The 17,608-nt window shown below is 42.3% G+C and overlaps 1 protein-coding gene and 1 long non-coding RNA gene across 3 annotated transcripts; one reads left to right on the plus strand and one right to left on the minus strand.

The window, feature by feature from the left end:
* Positions 1-884: 884 nt before the first annotated feature.
* LOC132886950 (uncharacterized) lies at positions 885-7,357 on the minus strand. Of its 2 annotated transcripts, XR_009654754.1 has the most exons (6): positions 6,982-7,357; positions 6,824-6,878; positions 6,543-6,578; positions 4,154-4,293; positions 2,785-2,891; positions 885-2,385 (listed from the first exon to the last, which is right to left on the minus strand). It is a non-coding gene; the product is annotated as an uncharacterized LOC132886950 (long non-coding RNA). The 2 variants fall into 2 exon arrangements; XR_009654753.1 differs by having other exon boundaries at positions 6,824-7,356.
* Positions 4,820-13,312, plus strand: LOC132886949 (uncharacterized). The gene is made up of 9 exons (XM_060922186.1): positions 4,820-5,272; positions 9,724-9,920; positions 10,149-10,248; positions 10,626-10,759; positions 10,930-11,034; positions 11,197-11,280; positions 11,777-11,979; positions 12,278-12,437; positions 12,994-13,312. Exons 1-9 carry the CDS (start codon positions 5,256-5,258, stop codon positions 13,131-13,133), a joined length of 1,140 nt encoding a protein of 379 aa, XP_060778169.1. The 5' UTR covers positions 4,820-5,255; the 3' UTR covers positions 13,134-13,312.
* The last annotated feature ends 4,296 nt before the right edge of the window (positions 13,313-17,608 follow it).

Raw genomic sequence — 17,608 nt, forward strand, 5'->3', positions numbered from 1 at the left:
TATCATACATTTTGACCTTATCAAGGTTTCAGTGACCCAGCAAACAAGCCCGTACGGGGCCCGTGTGGGCTTTCCTCGGGCAGTGTGGGCTAGGGCCAGCCCTAACCTAGCCCACACAGGGCCAGCGAGGGCTTGCCCACGTCAGAACCCCAGCCACGGGCTAGCTGTGGGCTGCCCGCAATTACCCGATTGCCCCAGGAATACCACTACTGGCCCAATGCGGGCTAGCCCATTTGGGCCCATATGTCGTTTCTTAATTGGGCCGATGCGGGCTTTCTGTGGGCAGCCCACAGGCGAATCGTTTATAAAGCCATTGTTTACATTTTGACACATTCCATCACAGACAAGAAGCAGAATACAGACTGACTTATGATTTTACATAGCATAGCAGCTACATCGATTGTTTTGCAAGTTTAACTATGTCGACTGTTCACTGTTGCTGTGTGGTTTGGTATACTGTTGCTGTGTGGTTTGGTGGCTATCAATATATCACCTTGGTAAATTATTGCCGTGTTTAGTAGTGTGCAAGTAGGCTTTTATCTCTGAGCTACGTCATCAAATGGTTCAAACATTTTCAAACTCATAATAATGAACCAAAATGACATGTGTTTAGACAGTACCAATAAAATCCATTTTAGATGAAGATTTGAATGGAGTGAAATTAAATCACATGACTTCACCACACTAATGGTCATCTTCCAGAATATAAAAAGCATTGTCATTAAACTTACATTTTCAGGTGAGTGAATAAGCCTTTTCAGACTGCCTTAAAGTGTCTGAAATTTCCATACCTGTAAACCTTGCTTTGATGCTACCCACTATTTCAGTTTTTCTACTTAAAATAATTTCAAATAACCTCTTGAAGGTACAACACAATACAAAAATAGTTGTGCATGGGTTTTTATTATTAAATGTGAAATTGTGTGTTGAAGGGGAAGATGAGTATGTCTTTCTGCTGGCCTGAGGGATCCTTAAAAAAAAAAAAACTGACTTTTGAGAAAACATTTGATTACTAACAATAAGAGGGTTGATGGTATGACCTCAGATGGTGACTATGAAAACAGTGACTCAGAGGATGTTTGTGAAACTGATGAAGATAGTGAAGATGAATGTTCAAAATTGACAAATGTTCTTTGTGACTGGGATCTGAGGAACGATGCGCCACAGAACACCTCTGATCTTCTTAGTGTGCTACAGGAGTTCCATCCAAGCCTGCCAAAGCAAGCTCGAACCCTGCTAAAAACAGCTAAAATAGCAGCCTGTGGAGCGGAATATTTACACATTTGCATTCCTAAACACCTCCAGACAATACCAACAGATGCCCTCCACAATGTTAGCGAGTTGATTGGTTTACAAGTTAATGTGGATGCTTTGCCCTTGTATAAGAGCTCAGCTTTGCAGTTGTAGCCAATCTTCGGCAAAGTGCCATTTGATACACAACCATATGACTTTCCCTAAGACAGCTGTGCCCCGCACAGATGACCAGTTTTTGAGAAAAGTGGATGAGGACCACCACAAGGGCGACTCCCCCCTTACTCGAATTAATCTAGGCATGATAACAATGTTCATCCTGGATTACATGCATCTCGTTTGTCTAGGCGTCACTCGAAAACTGATGCGTTTTTGGATGAAAGGAGATCTGTTTTGTAAGCTGGTTTCTCAGGCAGTGATGGCTATGTCTGCAAGACTGGTGCAGCTAAGATAACACATCCTAATTGAATTTCAAAGCCAAGACGTTTGTCAGAAATTGAGTTCCTTCTGTGCCCAATTGTTTTGTAAGGCATCGTTCCATCTTCCCAATGCACCAATTTCCTCAATCTCTTTATTATCAATCTCAGTCCCATTTTTTGAATGAATTTGAACAATTATATGGAGCAAATGAATTGGTGTATAATGTGCATAATTTATGCCATCTAGCTTATGATGTCAGGAGATATGGAACATTGAATGGAGTATCAGCCTTTCCATTTGAAAACTACACGAAATTAAAAAAGTTTGCAGGAAACCCCAATTGGTTTTACAACAACCGGCACATCACATTGGAAAGAGCCTTCATGAAACCCAGAAAACTCAAAGACAATATTGAAAATCAAACATACATGTGGACCAACAATTGCCACCTTGCCTCACTCGCGATGAGGGAACACAAAAAAAACGTACATAACTTTTTAGGAGGTTTTTGAAACTAGTCACTGTTCTTCAGCCCCATGGACTCAAAGGACATTGGATTTTATAAAGCCAGTCATCTAGAAAATACAGATCAAATGTATCACTTGTCAGATGTCGCCAAAAATATGTTTTGATACCAATGACATCAGATATGGAGCAATTACTGTCTTAGGTGAGTAAAAAACAAAGCGTGGCAAATCCAGCGAAGACCAGCACCTGTGAAACGAAGCACAAAGAGGGGATTGCTTTTCCATCATTTCCTTTCTTGGACAACGTTGGATAAAAAGGCACACAAGGGAGGGTAAGTGTAAGTTTCAACCATTCTTTTTTGTTGTCATTACATCATTAAAGATAATCATTTCTAACTTTCTTAATCCTATTTTAAGAGGAAACAATGCAGTTTTAAGCCTGTGTACTTTGATTAAACACACATGCTCCTCACACCACACACACACAATAAGAGCTCTTCCTGCAGGTAACAGGATTTACAGAAGAGCTGATTCAGCCTCCTACAGAAACAAGCAAGTGAACAAAGACTGCACAAGTGTGGCCTTGAAACAGGAAGTAGATTAGTCAGCCTCCAGGTTAAATCACATGGCTGTGCGTGTTACCTACCATGGCACTGCTGCTGCCGTTTGCCCAGCAGGAGCCACAATACTGGGGGATGTGCTGACGTAGTTGGTGCCGTTTATGTTCTACTAGTCCCACGCCTTAGGTACGTCCTGAGAGAGAGAGGAGGAGAGTGCAAATTGAATGAACACACGTGAAATCAGATATGAAGTAAGAGTCATTATAACTACATAAACCAGAAAGGTAGAGCAAGCCAGGTGGTGATGGGCGATTCACTGAATTTCTCTTAAAAGAGGATTACGTTGGCGACAGTCGGACACGAACCTGTTTTTAAAGTGAGAATTAACTTTTCACCAGCCATTAACTCCTTTGATGCCAATGACTCAAAAATGCGTCATTACGAATGGTAACGCCCCGTGCCAATGACGCGTTATCGAGTCAATTGCGTTTTTTTATAGGGGAGGTGGGGTAATCATCTGATCTAGCTTGTGTCAAAAAAATCCTAGTTGTAATCACAAGGGAACCCATTCTGTGGGCTGCAGTAGCAGTATGAGTGTGAATATGTGATCATCTAACCTTGTCTGAAAGATGTCTGATTGACGTAAACAGCCTAGAGACTGGACCTGGCTTGCTGCTGGGTTGCTCACAGATAGTTAACACACTGCTAGCCCGATACAAAAAACAAGTCAGCGTGTATGTTGACAATCAGCTCACACTGGATCAGCAGAACATAGTGTAAATTTCGTTCCGCGACGTTAGTTTTTTTTACTATCCCTCCTGCCCCCCATGGAATACATAGCTTCTCCCTCCGCCACTTGATCAGAAAGTTTATATTACGCAGCAACAATCAAGGCGGCATTTGTTTTAGTGTGAGTGGCATGTGATCAGAGAAAAGGCGAAGAAGACGCACTGTCTATATAAGGAAAACACAAACAGCATATGTGTCAGACAGCATGACAAGATAACGCGCTAATAAGGGTGAGCCATCGAGCTACCTAAAACAATTAGGCCTATAATCAAAGACAGTTTCTGCTTGAAATGTTGCTTGTTACAAAAGGCCGATTTTCTCAGCATTTTGGTCAGAAATCAGCGTTTAGTTAAACCCACCCATGTTCTCCAGGCAATTACTAAAGAATGGAAAGAGGTACAAAGAAACGTTTTTTTTTTTCTGGTGATAAGGAAAGTCTGAAGTTTAGTTTGGTATGTTTGTTGTTGACATGAACATAGAACTGAATTTTCTGTGGGTCTTGGAAAAACACTGAAATGCTCAAAAAACCTGGCACTGGGACGTGACCAAATTTGAAAATGGCTGGCACTGAATGAGTTAAGGGGAAAAAGAAATTACAAACTGTTCGGATTAATGTTTGCATTCAGCATTATTTTCAATTCTTGAAAAAAAGAAGTAAAGTCCTACCTGCAGTGCCCAAAATTACAATGGTGTGGGTGGTCCACGATGGTCCAAGGACTTCATGCATCAGTAATGCCATTTTGATTGGGATCTGCATAAGATGGCCAGAAGGCCATGGAATGGTCATCAGTAGTCCAGGCAACATTCTAAATGCAGAAGGATAAAATACATATTATATAAAATTAATTTTGTACTCCATGAACTTTAAAACTCAAGACAATTATTTAATTATTTAAATACATCTATGCAGCCTAACACACCCAGGACCCCCAGGGGTTGAGAGGAGAAGAGACCTTATGAACGTTGAATGCTTCCACATAATGTAACCATTCCATTCCATAAATTGATAACCTATTTATGGGTAATGACTGTTTACATTAACTGTGATTTTCACATCAAAATTTAGCAATAATTCTGCTTTGGGTGCCTTATAGATCTTTCCCATACATAACTGGAGCAACCGATGGAACATGTTCATGATAGAAAACAGACAACTAATTATAAGTGATATAAATTCACTGAATTGTAAATTTCTCTCTCCCTCACTCCCTCATCCCCCCCCCTTCTCTTTCTCTCCCTCCCTTCCCGTGGTTCGTTAAAATGCACTTGTAGATGAGCTCTGTATCCTTACTGCATTGTATGCCATTGCTTATGTCCTTGATTGTAAGTCGCTTTGGGTTTAAAAAGCATCTGCCAAATGCCATGTAATGTAATGTTAATGTAATGCTATGTACACATATTTTGCATCTCTGACTTTGATCTTAAACGCCAACATTAACATATAGAATGGACAACATGAATATAACCTTGTGGCAGCGGGGGCGTGGTCAAGCACCGGTCTGTGACAGGAGGGCGGAGTTGGGGAAGGTAAGTGGCAGAATCGCTTCACCTGAGTGTCATTAACCTGTGTTTTGTGTGTTCTCCCCAGTAAACCGCCCTATTTAAGGAGGGAGAGCGAGACGCTGTGTGTGTGTGTCTCTCGCGCTACTTTGAAACAGTATTGTAACCCTGAAAAGTGTGGCAATAAAGCCGTTAGACAAACCTGATCTCTGTCCTGCCGTCCTCTGTGCTCCACCCACACGCGATTCTCGCTACAAACCTAGATCATATGAATAGCTCGGTCAGGTAAGTAACATAAGGCCACATACACAGCACACCACATGTGTCTCTCTCTCCCCCTTGTTTGCTCCTCCTTCCTGCCCCTGTGCCTCCCATCTCTCCCCTCTCTTTCCGTGGTGCGTTTAAATGCACTTGTAGATCAACTATTTTCACATAATATACCATTGAATGCCCTATGTAAGCTCTACAATGGTACCAAACGTACGTTGTACATGCTCTGTCCACCAGACATTTTAACACGGTAAAGGGCGTCTGAAAGCACTTTCACTGCCCCGTCATGACGTAAAATAACAGAAAAAGGGCTCGTGCTCACCTGTACAGTTTAAGACTCGTACCCAGGTGATAGTTTAACTGTTGGGTATCCAGAGTCGAGACGGAGACGGTCGATTTGTTAGTGCGTTAGTTAGCGGTTTTGATACATTTCATAATTTCACTGTATATATTTAGAATTAGTTTTAATCACTAGTAATCCTTTAGTTCTTAGATTTAGTAAATAGGTTAGTTTTTTTTGTATTTCATAGTGTAGTTTTGTCACAGTGTTTAGTTTTAGATAGTTGTACAGTTGTAAATAATAGTAGTTCTAGTGATTCAGTTGTAATAATAGTAGTAATCGTAGTTTTAGTGTAATATAAGGCGAATAGTTAGGTGTAGCTTTCCATCGATTCGTCTCTGAGGTGAGTAAAAAATTAAACTATTTTTTTTATCTCATTATAAAGAATGAGTTGACGTTGTTGTCAAAGTGAAGGTTTTGAAAACCTACGTTTAGACGGAGGATAAAACTATTGTGTTCAGCTTGGATTTCAATAATTGCCAACTATATTTATTCACAGCGATCCGATATTGTCTCTATAAACATTTAAGATGTCCACAGCGATAGCCACCATTGTATCAACGCATTCGTTGGCGGTTAGCCAACTCTGTTACTGTATGCTTGCTAGCCTGACTAGCTAATGTCCAGCAAAGAGGGCACGCGCGCACCCCACCTTTCACCCGTAGTTACATTCGATCCAAGCCGTATTAACCTACTGAGAATATTGACGGCTGTGAGTTCAACAAATCTGCTTGTTAGTCACCCTGCCTGGCTCCCTTAAAATGAAAAAACATTTGAATTTAAAACCCTAAATAAGTGGTAGCCCTACACAACAGAACACAGATGAAGCCAACGGTTATCAAAGGGGTAAATGGCTATCGGAGCCACCCCGGGGACATGTCGGTCCATGCTACGTTGTTATCGACGTCTTAAATATTCTACTTAAGCTTAAGAAAATGAACTTACCGATCTGAAACCTGTCATTGTCCATCATCCATCAACCTGTATAACACATTACAATTGATAAGGCATTAGTGACAGCCCGAGGCTAGGCCTGTAGCTGGCTACTGGCTTGTTGCCATGTGATAACTCTGCTGGCTAGTTACTCAGCCACGTGGTGTTGATTCGACATTAAACCACCGACCATCGTAGAAATTACACAATACAACAATATTACATTAGTGGATTGTTTCAAAATTCCGTCTACGTGTTATTGCTTACACAACTAAATAATAAGCATACTTTACCGTTTGGCTGAATAGGATGCCGTTATGCTTAGTTCGCCTCTGGTTGATGGTCCGCCTGAATTTTGACGAAAAATCCCCAATTAAAATTTACCACAGTAATATATTAACAGTGCTGAGGTTACATGTAGGCTAATTGAAGGATAATCAACAGAACTTACCGTTTCAATGGTTCAGAAGCTGCTTTGTGCGCTGCCTGAGCATAGGCTCGTGTCTGACTGTCGCCAACATAATCCTGCCCAAGAATGAGATGCACGACGCACTAAGCACTGACTGTACACTTCAACCTCGCGCCAGATGATGATGCGTCATACCTGATCTAACCAATCGCACATTTCCCTGATCCCCAGTAGCAAGAAGTGGAACTTGCGCACTCAAGCAAGCAGTGCAAAAAGTGCCACCAACAGTGAAAAAACATTTTCGGTCACCAGCATTCTCCATACAAAACAGATATGCATGTTGACCGAATATTTAACCCCTTACATTCCAGGGATTATTCAACAATGGTTTTAAATTGCTAAGGCCGAACCACAAAGGAGATATTCATGAAAAAACCTCAGCTGTCCCACTTTACCAGTGGTCCCACTTTACCAATGTTCACCCCAGTGTATAACCTATATATAAGTATATTGTATACTAGTAGGCCAAGCTAGCACACAGACAGAAATAGGCTGTTTTAAACACGATGTGAATCTCAATTGAAATTATGAAAAGTGCATTAAACATAAATGTTGTCATATTACAGTGTATGTCTGAAGGAATGGGATTGGAATGGTGCTGCCTATGATGATAGTCCTATAGCCCAAATTTGATCTGCTTACAGGAACATGGCATCCAGGAGTTATTGGACTAAACGCAGACGCACATTAAGAATCCTTCAGTCTTTTGAGTCACATTCTGACAATGGAGGAGATATTTTGGATGCTGTTGACCGTGACATCAGTCAGGCCCCGAATGACAGTGCTGAGGAGGAAGACGATGTTTTCATGGACTGCACAAGTTCATTTGATGACTGTAACGATAAGAGAGTTGATGGCATGACCTCAGATGGTGACTATGAAGACAGTGACTCAGAGGATGTTTGTGAAACTGATGAAGATAGTGAAGATGAATGTTCAAAATTGACAAATGTTCTTTGTGACTGGGCTCTGAGGAACAATGTGCCACAGAACACCTTTTCTGATCTTCTTAGTGTGCTACAGGAGTTCCATCCAAGCCTGCCAAAGCAAGCTCGAACCCTGCTAAAAACAGCTAAAATAGCAGCCAATGTAAAGAACATAAAAGGAGGGGAGTATTTACACATTGGCATTCTCAAATACCTCCAGACAATCGCAACAGATGCTCTCCACAATGTTAGTGAGATGATTAATTTACAAGTTAATGTGGATGGTTTGCCATTATATAAGAGCTCAGCTTTGCAGTTGTGGCCAATCTTGGGCAAAGTGCCATTTGATAAGGATCCCTTTGTCATTGGAATGTTTTGTGGCAAGACAAAGCCTCTAGATTTAGAGGAATATTTGCATGATTTTGTGGAGGAGGTAGCACAGCTTGAGAAGGGGTTTCACATGGCTGGAAAGACCTTCTTTTTAAGAATTGACTGTTTCGTCTGTGACGCTCCCGCGAGGTCATTTCTAAAAAACATCAAAGGGCACAATGGGTATTTTGGATGTGAGCGTTGCACTCAAGAGGGAGTCTATGTCCACAACCATATGACTTTCCCTGAGAAGACAGCTGTGCCTCGCACAGATGACCAGTTTTTGAGAAAAGTGGATGAGGACCACCACAAGGGCGACTCCCCCCTTACTCGAATTAATCTAGGCATGATAACAATGTTCATCCTGGATTACATGCATCTTGTTTGTCTAGGCGTCACTCGAAAACTGATGCGTTTTTGGATGAAAGGAGATTTGTCGTGTAGGCTGGGTTCTCAGGCAGTGATGGCGATCTCTGCAAGACTGGTACAGCTAAGACAACACATCCCAATTGAATTTCAAAGAAAGCCAAGAAGTTTGTCAGAAATTGACAGATGGAAAGCAACTGAATACCGCCAGTTCCTTCTTTATACAGGCCCAATTGTTTTGCAAGGCATCCTTCCATCTTCCCAATACACCAATTTCCTAAATCTCTCCATTGCCATGTACCTCATGCTCTCCCCTGCTCTCTGCAAATACTATTGTGACTTTGCTGACGCTCTAATGTCTCATTTTTTGAATGAATTTGAACAATTATACGGAGCAAATGAATTGGTGTACAATGTGCATAATTTATGCCATCTAGCTGATGATGTGAGGAGATATGGAGCATTGGATGGAGTATCAGCCTTTCCATTTGAAAACTACATGAGGAAATTAAAAAAAGTTTGCAGGAAACCCCAATTTGTCTTACAACAACTACACCGGCACATCACATTGGAAAGAGCCTTTATGAAACCCAGAAAACTCAAAGACAATACTGAAAATCAAACATACATGTGGACCAACAATTGCCACCTTGCCTCACTGCACCCAATACAGAAAGGCGGTTTTTGAACTTTTCAGTGTTGCCACAACTGTTGGTGACAACTGTGTCATGGCTCAAGGCAATCTGGGACTTGTACAGAACATACTCTGCGATGAGAGAACACAAAAAACGTACATCATTTTTAGGAGGTTTTTGAAACTAGAGTCACTGTTCTTCAGCCCCATGGACTCAAAGGACATTGGCTTTTATAAAGCCAGTAATCTAGAAAATACAGATCAAATGTATCGCTTGTCAGATGTCACCCAAAAGTATGTTTTGATACCAATGACATCAGAGTGGGCAGCCATTCCTCTCCTCCACAGTAATTAGCCACCCCCCACCCCCACCTGACAGTTTTTTTTTTTTTAATCTTTTTTTTATTATTATTATTTTTTTACTTTCAGGCCAATCATGTATTTTGTTGTGGAGTTCCTTGACAACTCTGTTGGGATTGTAAGCAACAGCTGGACTAATGGTGACAATTCGATGACCTTCTGGCCACCTTATGCAGATCCAAATAAATTTAAAATGGCTCTATTAACACATGCAGTCCCTGGACCAGCGTGGACCACCCACACCATCACAGTTTTGGGCACTGCAGGTAGGACTCTCCTTTTTTCAAGAATTGAAAATAATGCTGAATGCAAACATTAATCTGAACAGTTTGTAATTTCTTTTTCCCCTTAATGGTTGGTGAAAAGTTTATTCTCACTTAAAAAACAGTTTATCCATTTTTCCACAGGGTTACAACAGGAATGTCAGAAGCAGTGATGCCTGATGAATTGATATGGTATATAAATTTGGGTCTGACAAACTTTTGCCTTTACAGATGACTATGAAAAGGCGAGAAAAAAGGCCAAAATGGCAGAAACACATTTAGCTGTCGCCAGTGAGCCTGAGGAGTTGGAGAGATGCCAGTGTTCAAGACAGTAAGTTTGAGTTGTGCCACTGTAGAAGACATTGGGTTAAATTGTGCCAATTATTGAAGTAGATGATGATAATTCTGTCAGGACCATTAAAGTCTGAACACACTTTCTTTATTGAAAAGTTATGAATTAGATTTGGTTAGGCTTTGTTCAGAGGAGCACCGTGAAAAAGCAACCAACCAATTTAAGATTTGGAGAGCAAACATTCCCCTCATTAATTTAAGCAATAAGCCACGAGAGGCCGTGGGTTTACGCTTGATTTACAACGGCTGGGGAGTTGGAGCACGACGCCTATGCCATGTTATTCACAACAAGGAGCTGGGTAGGTAAATTATGAATGAGAAAACAAACAACTAAAGTTATCCTGTTTCTTTGTGCAGACCAACGAAACGTTACATCACCCTGCCTGAGCCTGGACCAAGTAGACCATTGCCACCAGTTCCACCAGCAGCGATGAACCTGACTCTTATGAGCCCACCACCTTCACCAGTGAGGCAGCCATCATTGTCCTCATGTAGGTTATGCACATTTACACATTTTCCCCATAAACTCTAGGCCTATAAATCTCCCTCATGCACACACAAAGAAATGTCTTCTTTAATATCTGTGTGAATGACTGTAGTCGCATCAAAAGACAATTCTCTGAGGCACAGTGTAACAAACTTTTTTTTCTCATCTTTGCAGCAAGTTCACACTCAGGCCAAGCCCATCACATGGACACCCAGCTGTTGAGCCCACCTCAACCCCTCCCAATTCACCCCCCTTTGAGGCAGCCATCATCATCCTCAAGTAGGCATTATTTACAACTTTTTCCCATACCCCACGCCCCAACACACACACACACACACACTCAAAAGATATGTATCATCTTGTTTAGTGTGACTGACTGCAACCACGTCAAAAACAATTTTGTTTGACACACGTGTAACAGTTTTTTTCTCATCTTTGCAGGAAATCCATCTGAACAAGTGGACGACCAACTTAGTCCACCCCTCCCTATTTACCCACCTGCAAGGCAGCCATCATTATCCTCAGGTAGGTTATGCAGATATACCTTAAGTGTTCAACTGGTATTGAGTCCAAAACTTTTACTGCTATTGCATCCATCAAGCCACTTAAATGTCCCTATAGCTGTCTATATCAGACTTAACTTGGATTGAGAATTGAGCTCTGATGGACAGTGAAGCAGTGACTGAAGTTATTTTGGATGTAGACAGTTCTAAAAATAGAAATGGTTTGATGGATTCAAGATCAGTTAGGAGTTTGGAGAAAACTGGAGGGTCTTTTTTATTGCATATTCATCCGTTTGTACACATTTTATATTTTTCCCCTTACATTCTGTATTATTTATCATAGCTCATTGAAAATTGGTGTTCATTCGTCTATTCGCATTTGGATACAAAGCAAAAGACATAAATCATGATACCTTTTGAAAAATCTTTAGAAAACATGTTAGCATGATAGCACTATCCTGACTGTAAGCTTCTCTCAAGCACAAAAGCCACTCAGTTCAGTGTCTTTTTCCTTTCAGGCCTTGAGAGATATTTGGTCTCTACGCTGGAGGAGATTAAGGATAGGCTGTCTGCATTGGAGCGGACGGTGACAATGTTGGCCAGATCAGGCAGCAACAAACACGCAAAGCTGCCAGACAACTTGGAGCTACCTCTCCAGAACTTCCAGGACCTCAATGGACTGGAGGAAAAACTGGAGGACAGCCCCTACCAAAAAGAATTGGTATGTATATTGGTTTCTAAGTTGCAGCCCCTTTAAGTTCTTTGAAAAGGTATTATAGTAAAGGTCTGAGGCGAATTCCTCTCTATGATCAAGAAGTTATAAGTGATGATATATGGAGTTACCTTAACTGATGGCGTGTGTTATGATGCTTTTGAAAAATGTGCACAAGTGGGACTTTTGATTCAGTAGTTTGTGTTGTATCAGCTTGTTTTTTTATGTCCACATTAAATCTATGAAAATGGCTTATGTCCATTATTGTGGGAGCAGATGAGCTAATCTTTACTTTTCTTTCCTTTAGACTGCTTATCTGGGGACAATTGGTGGTGCCACTGTCCAGGCCACAACCAGGAGGGTCCTGGCCACCGTTTTCGGCCATTCATTGGCCATGACCATCAATTGGAATGGGTGCAATGACAAAAGGGCATTCCGGGACCTAAAATTAAAGAGGGTAGTTGTAGGTAAGTTGTTTTTTTTTGTTTGTTTGTTTGTTTGTTTGTTTTTTTTAAATCTCCTACGATAAAATTGGCTGATCATCACTCTTTGACTGGCACTTAAGACACTGGATTCTCTTCATCTACAAATTGGATTCCAAAGTGAAATTTTATTTTGTGAATAACAACAAAATAATTTGCCGTCACATTTTTAAAAATCTGTTGCATGTATCAAATAAATGAATACATATTTCCCACGAAACAATATTTTTTCCTCCATCTTATGTGTAGATTGAATGTTTAAAAAGTGTTTTGTTTTATTCACAAAAATTCCAATTGTCCCAACTTTTTAGAATCTGTCCTGTACAATGTGCATTTTAAGTAATTCCTACTGTGCTTGTTCTCTGTTTATCTAGCACCCTGGTCCATATTGCACTCACTCTTCCAGTTTTAAACTAAACAAACTGCTAAAATTACACGCTGGACCTTTTGAAATGAACTTCAAATCAAATATATCAAAAGTGCTGATTTTGCAAATAACCAAACATTCCTCTTATCTTGAACATTTTGCCCATCTATACAGATGCTGTTAGGAGAGGCTCAATGGACTCCCCACCAGCAGCACAGATTGAGGACGAGGTGAAGGTGTGGTTCCGGAATGCCCGAGATAGGGCGGGTGGCCGTAGGCAGCGGTACATTCGAGTTGCAGCACAGGACGTTTAATATATGTGTGTGCGCGTGCGTGTGTGTGTGTTAGTGGTGGAAGATATTCTTTACTTTTGAATGACAACCTCACTGGGATGTTAACCTATATACGCACCTGTCAATTTACAGAGGTGTGCAAAAGCGTTTGATGAACTGTATGTATTTGTTCAAATTTATTTATTTATTTATTTATTCATTTATTTATGTGAAATTATTTATTAAAACTTGGACTCTGAAATTTTGGCTATTTCACATTTTTTAAACATTATGTATTGTCAGAAACACAATAAATAATAAACACTATAGAAATTACTATTCAAACACACACACATTTTGATATTGTATGGGTCTAGGAAGGACAAAGTATTTATCAAGTCAATTATAGAATTCTTTAAATAATCTATACATTTTTTAAGTTTGTGTGCACACATTGTAGAATGAAATATCATAAATATTAATATATATAAAAATATCAATGTGTGTTTTCTGCGGGCCAGGAGAGGGCTATGCTTAGAGCAGAGTGAGGGCAGCCCATTCAGGACCTGTGTGGGCTTATTTAGGGCTAGGTGTGGGCTGCCTGTATGGGGCCCATACTGAGGGGCCAGTACTTTGCCAATGAGCAAAGCCTCACGGGCCCTGTGCGGGCAGCCCGCAGGGGGCCCCTAATATGGCCCATGGTGGGCCCAAAGGGGGCCTGCACGGGCTTGCTTGCTGGGGAGTTTGGTAATGTTATGAGTGTGGAATCTTTTTGTTACTGAGAAAACACGTGCTCAACAGGCCTGACCAGGCCTGATACACTTTAGATAGCTTCCCTTTGTCTTTAGCAACACATGCTCAGTAGGCCTCACCAGGCCTAACAAACACACTTTAGCTAGGCCATAGGGCCTTTCACAAACACACACTAGCAACACAAGGCTAATCTAGGCCTCCACCACATGTAGTTAGCTACACGAGGCTAAACACATGGTCAAGTCCTTCATACACACACACACACACCTCACTGCTTGTATATATTGATTTATTATTTTTATCTTTGTATAATAAATTCATTTATTAAACAAACTGTGTTTATTTGTGTGAACAATATCTGAAGTCCCCAATCTTCTCAAAGAATTCAAAAAGGTGCATATAAGTTATGTAATATGGTAAGTGATCGTAATAATTTGGAAATATACCATAATTTAGCTGTTTGGTAATTTATCCAGGATTAATGGTATGATTCACTAAATGATTCATTGAACGATTCACTAAATGATTCACTAAATGATTCATTGTATGATTCACTGAACGATTCACTTCAAATGAGACTGATTCTATGGTATGATTCAATTCAAATGAGTCAAAGTAAACGATTCAATGGGATTGATTCATTTTAATTATTGACCTTCAAAATTTAATGAGACTGATTTAATGAGATTGATCACTTAATTTCAATAATTAACTGATTGCACCCACAACCGCCCCCGCCTTTTTTTTTTTTTTTGAGTTGCCGGACCCACCCACCTCCTGCGTTCTGGGACCTCCCACTTCACAAATTAAGCACTGCCTAAACCATGTCAGCAGCGCGGCTAGTAGGGGCTTTTTGCGATGACAGTAAGACGCATGAGTGACGCACGGTCATTGCATGAGTGGCGTGCCTCAGAAATACTACACAAGTATTCCGCACTTGCTATTTGTGTGGCGCGCAAGACAGAAGTACATCTCACTGTCTACCCCTATGTATGGTGTGCACGCAGCGCACGCGACCTGCACACAACACGAGGGGCAAGACTCTGGGTATATATATTGGGGAGGAACCAAGGAACCTATCATGTAGCATGTAGCATTGTAGAAAGGAAGAAGACCACCTCATTTGCTGTTTTTATTTGAGTATATGTTTAATTTACCATGCAAACATCAAATAATGAAACATGAGTATAAGGAGGGCGGCACGGTGGTGTAGTGGTTAGCGCTGTCGCCTCACAGCAAGAAGGTCCTGGGTTCGAGCCCCGGGGCCGGCGAGGGCCTTTCTGTGTGGAGTTTGCATGTTCTCACCGTGTCCGCGTGGGTTTCCTCCGGGTGCTCCGGTTTCCCCCCACAGTCCAAAGACATGCAGGTTAGGTTAACTGGTGACTCTAAATTGACCGTAGGTGTGAATGGTTGTCTGTGTCTATGTATCAGCCCTGTGATGACCTGGCGACTTGTCCAGGGTGTACCCCGCCTTTCGCCCGTAGTCAGCTGGGATAGGCTCCAGCTTGCCTGCGACCCTGTAGAAGGATAAAGCGGCTAGAGATAATGAATGAATGAATGAATGAATGAATGAGTATAAGGGAGGGGTGGCACGGTGGTGTAGTGGTTAGCGCTGTCGCCTCACAGCAAGAAGGTCCTGGGTTCGAGCCCCGGGGCCGGCGAGGGCCCTTCTGTGTGGAGTTTGCATGTTCTCCCCGTGTCCGCGTGGGTTTCCTCCGGGTGCTCCGATTTCCCCCACAGTCCAAAGACATGCAGGTTAGGTTAACTGGTGACTCTAAATTGATCGTAGGTGTGAATGTGAGTGTGAATGGTTGTCTGTGTCTATGTGTCAGCCCTGTGATGACCTGGCGACTTGTCCAGGGTGTACCCCGCCTTTCGCCCGTAGTCAGCTGGGATAGGCTCCAGCTTGCCTGCGACCCTGTAGAACAGGATAAAGTGGCTAGAGATAATGAGATGAGATGAGTATAAGGGAATAACGCATTTTATTACACTGTAAAAAAATCCCAACTAAATAGCCCAACAGTTTAGGCACTGAAACACACTTTGACTCTGAGCTGCTGTCCTGCCCCTACTCCTGCTGAGTGGTGGGACGGGGTGTTGGGATGTCCTTGTCCTTATCACTGAGCATGGCACAATGGCCTGACAGCGATGATGAGATTGCAATGTCCTCACTTCTGGGCGTCGTTAGCTGAAACATACAAGAAAATCAGCATATATAATATTAATTACATAAGCATATAGATACTGAAATGAATGTTTAAAGCATGTGTATTTACCTGTGAAAATCCCTCTGGTGGGGTGCTGTGCCTTCTGCCGGCTTGAAGGCAAACGTCTCCCTGTCCTTGCAGGGCTCGCCGGTGCTGCTACCATCATCATCATCAAATTCTTCCTCCTCCTCCTCCTCCTGTTTCAGGCTGGGTTACTTCACTTTTGCTCACTTCTTCTTGGGTCCCATTTTTTAAACTTTAAAGTGAAAATTAAAAAAAAAATTCCCACAAAATATCCAATATTCTTCAGTCGAAAGACAGATGCAGAATGCTGCAGACATGCTGATTTTATACCCACTCCTGGCTTGCATCACACACAAGTTATGAGTGATTGTCATGTGCTAATCATGTGTGTCAAGCCTCACTCACAACCCGCCGTAAGTGTTTTGGACATGCATGGGTTGCAGGGTTTGGTAGCTCGCAGCCATGCCGCAGGGTCGCGGTAAACCCGGGGGAAGGTTTGGAGGAGGAGTACAGGCAAAGTACTTGTCAAGTACAGGTTGTACACCTGACTTCCTCGAGGCGAAGGAAAAATTCCCCCGTTAGCCTGTTGAAAGCATATGTCTGACACATGTGATCAGTGTGTGTTCAGTGAGTGTGGAGTGTGTGAGACTTGCATTTTACCAGTTTACTGCGCTATGAGTTCAGGCCGCGGGTGGCACGGTGGTGTAGTAGTTAGCGCTGTCGCCTCACAGCAAGAAGGTCCGGATTCGAGCCCCGTGGCCGGTGAGGGCCTTTCTGTGTGGAGTTTGCATGTTCTTCCCGTGTCCGCGTGGGTTTCCTCCGGGTGCTCCGGTTTCCCCCACAGTCCAAAGACATGCAGGTTAGGTTAACTGGTGACTCTAAATTGACTGTAGGTGTGAGTGTGAGTGTGAATGGTTGTCTGTGTCTATGTGTCAGCCCTGTGATGACCTGGCGACTTGTCCAGGGTGTACCCCACCTTTCGCCCGTAGTCAGCTGGGATAGGCTCCAGCTTGCCTGCGACCCTGTAGAACAGGATAAAGTGGCTAGAGATAATGAGATGAGTTCAGGCCGCACTTGTGAAGCGTGTGTGATGCAAGTGATTAGCACGCTACAATCACTCATAACTTGCATGTGATGCAAGCCAGGAGTGGGTATAAAACCAGCGTGTCTGCAGCATTCTGCATCTGTCTTTCGACTGAAGAATATTGGATATTCACACACACATCACATTATCTCTAGCCGCTTTATCCTTCTATAGGGTCGCAGGCAAGCTGGAGCCCATCCCAGCTGACTACGGGCGAAAGGCGGGGTACACCCTGGACAAGTCGCCAGGTCATCACAGGGCTGACACATAGACACAGACAACCATTCACACTCACATTCACACCTACGGTCAATTTAGAGTCACCAGTTAACCTAACCTACATGTCTTTGGACTGTGGGGGAAACCGGAGCACCCGGAGGAAACCCACGCGGACACGGGGAGAACATGCAAACTCCACACAGAAAGGCCCTCGCCGGCCCCGGGGCTCG

Source organism: Neoarius graeffei, chromosome 5 (assembly GCF_027579695.1).
Source record: "Neoarius graeffei isolate fNeoGra1 chromosome 5, fNeoGra1.pri, whole genome shotgun sequence".
Lineage (NCBI taxonomy): Eukaryota > Metazoa > Chordata > Actinopteri > Siluriformes > Ariidae > Neoarius > Neoarius graeffei.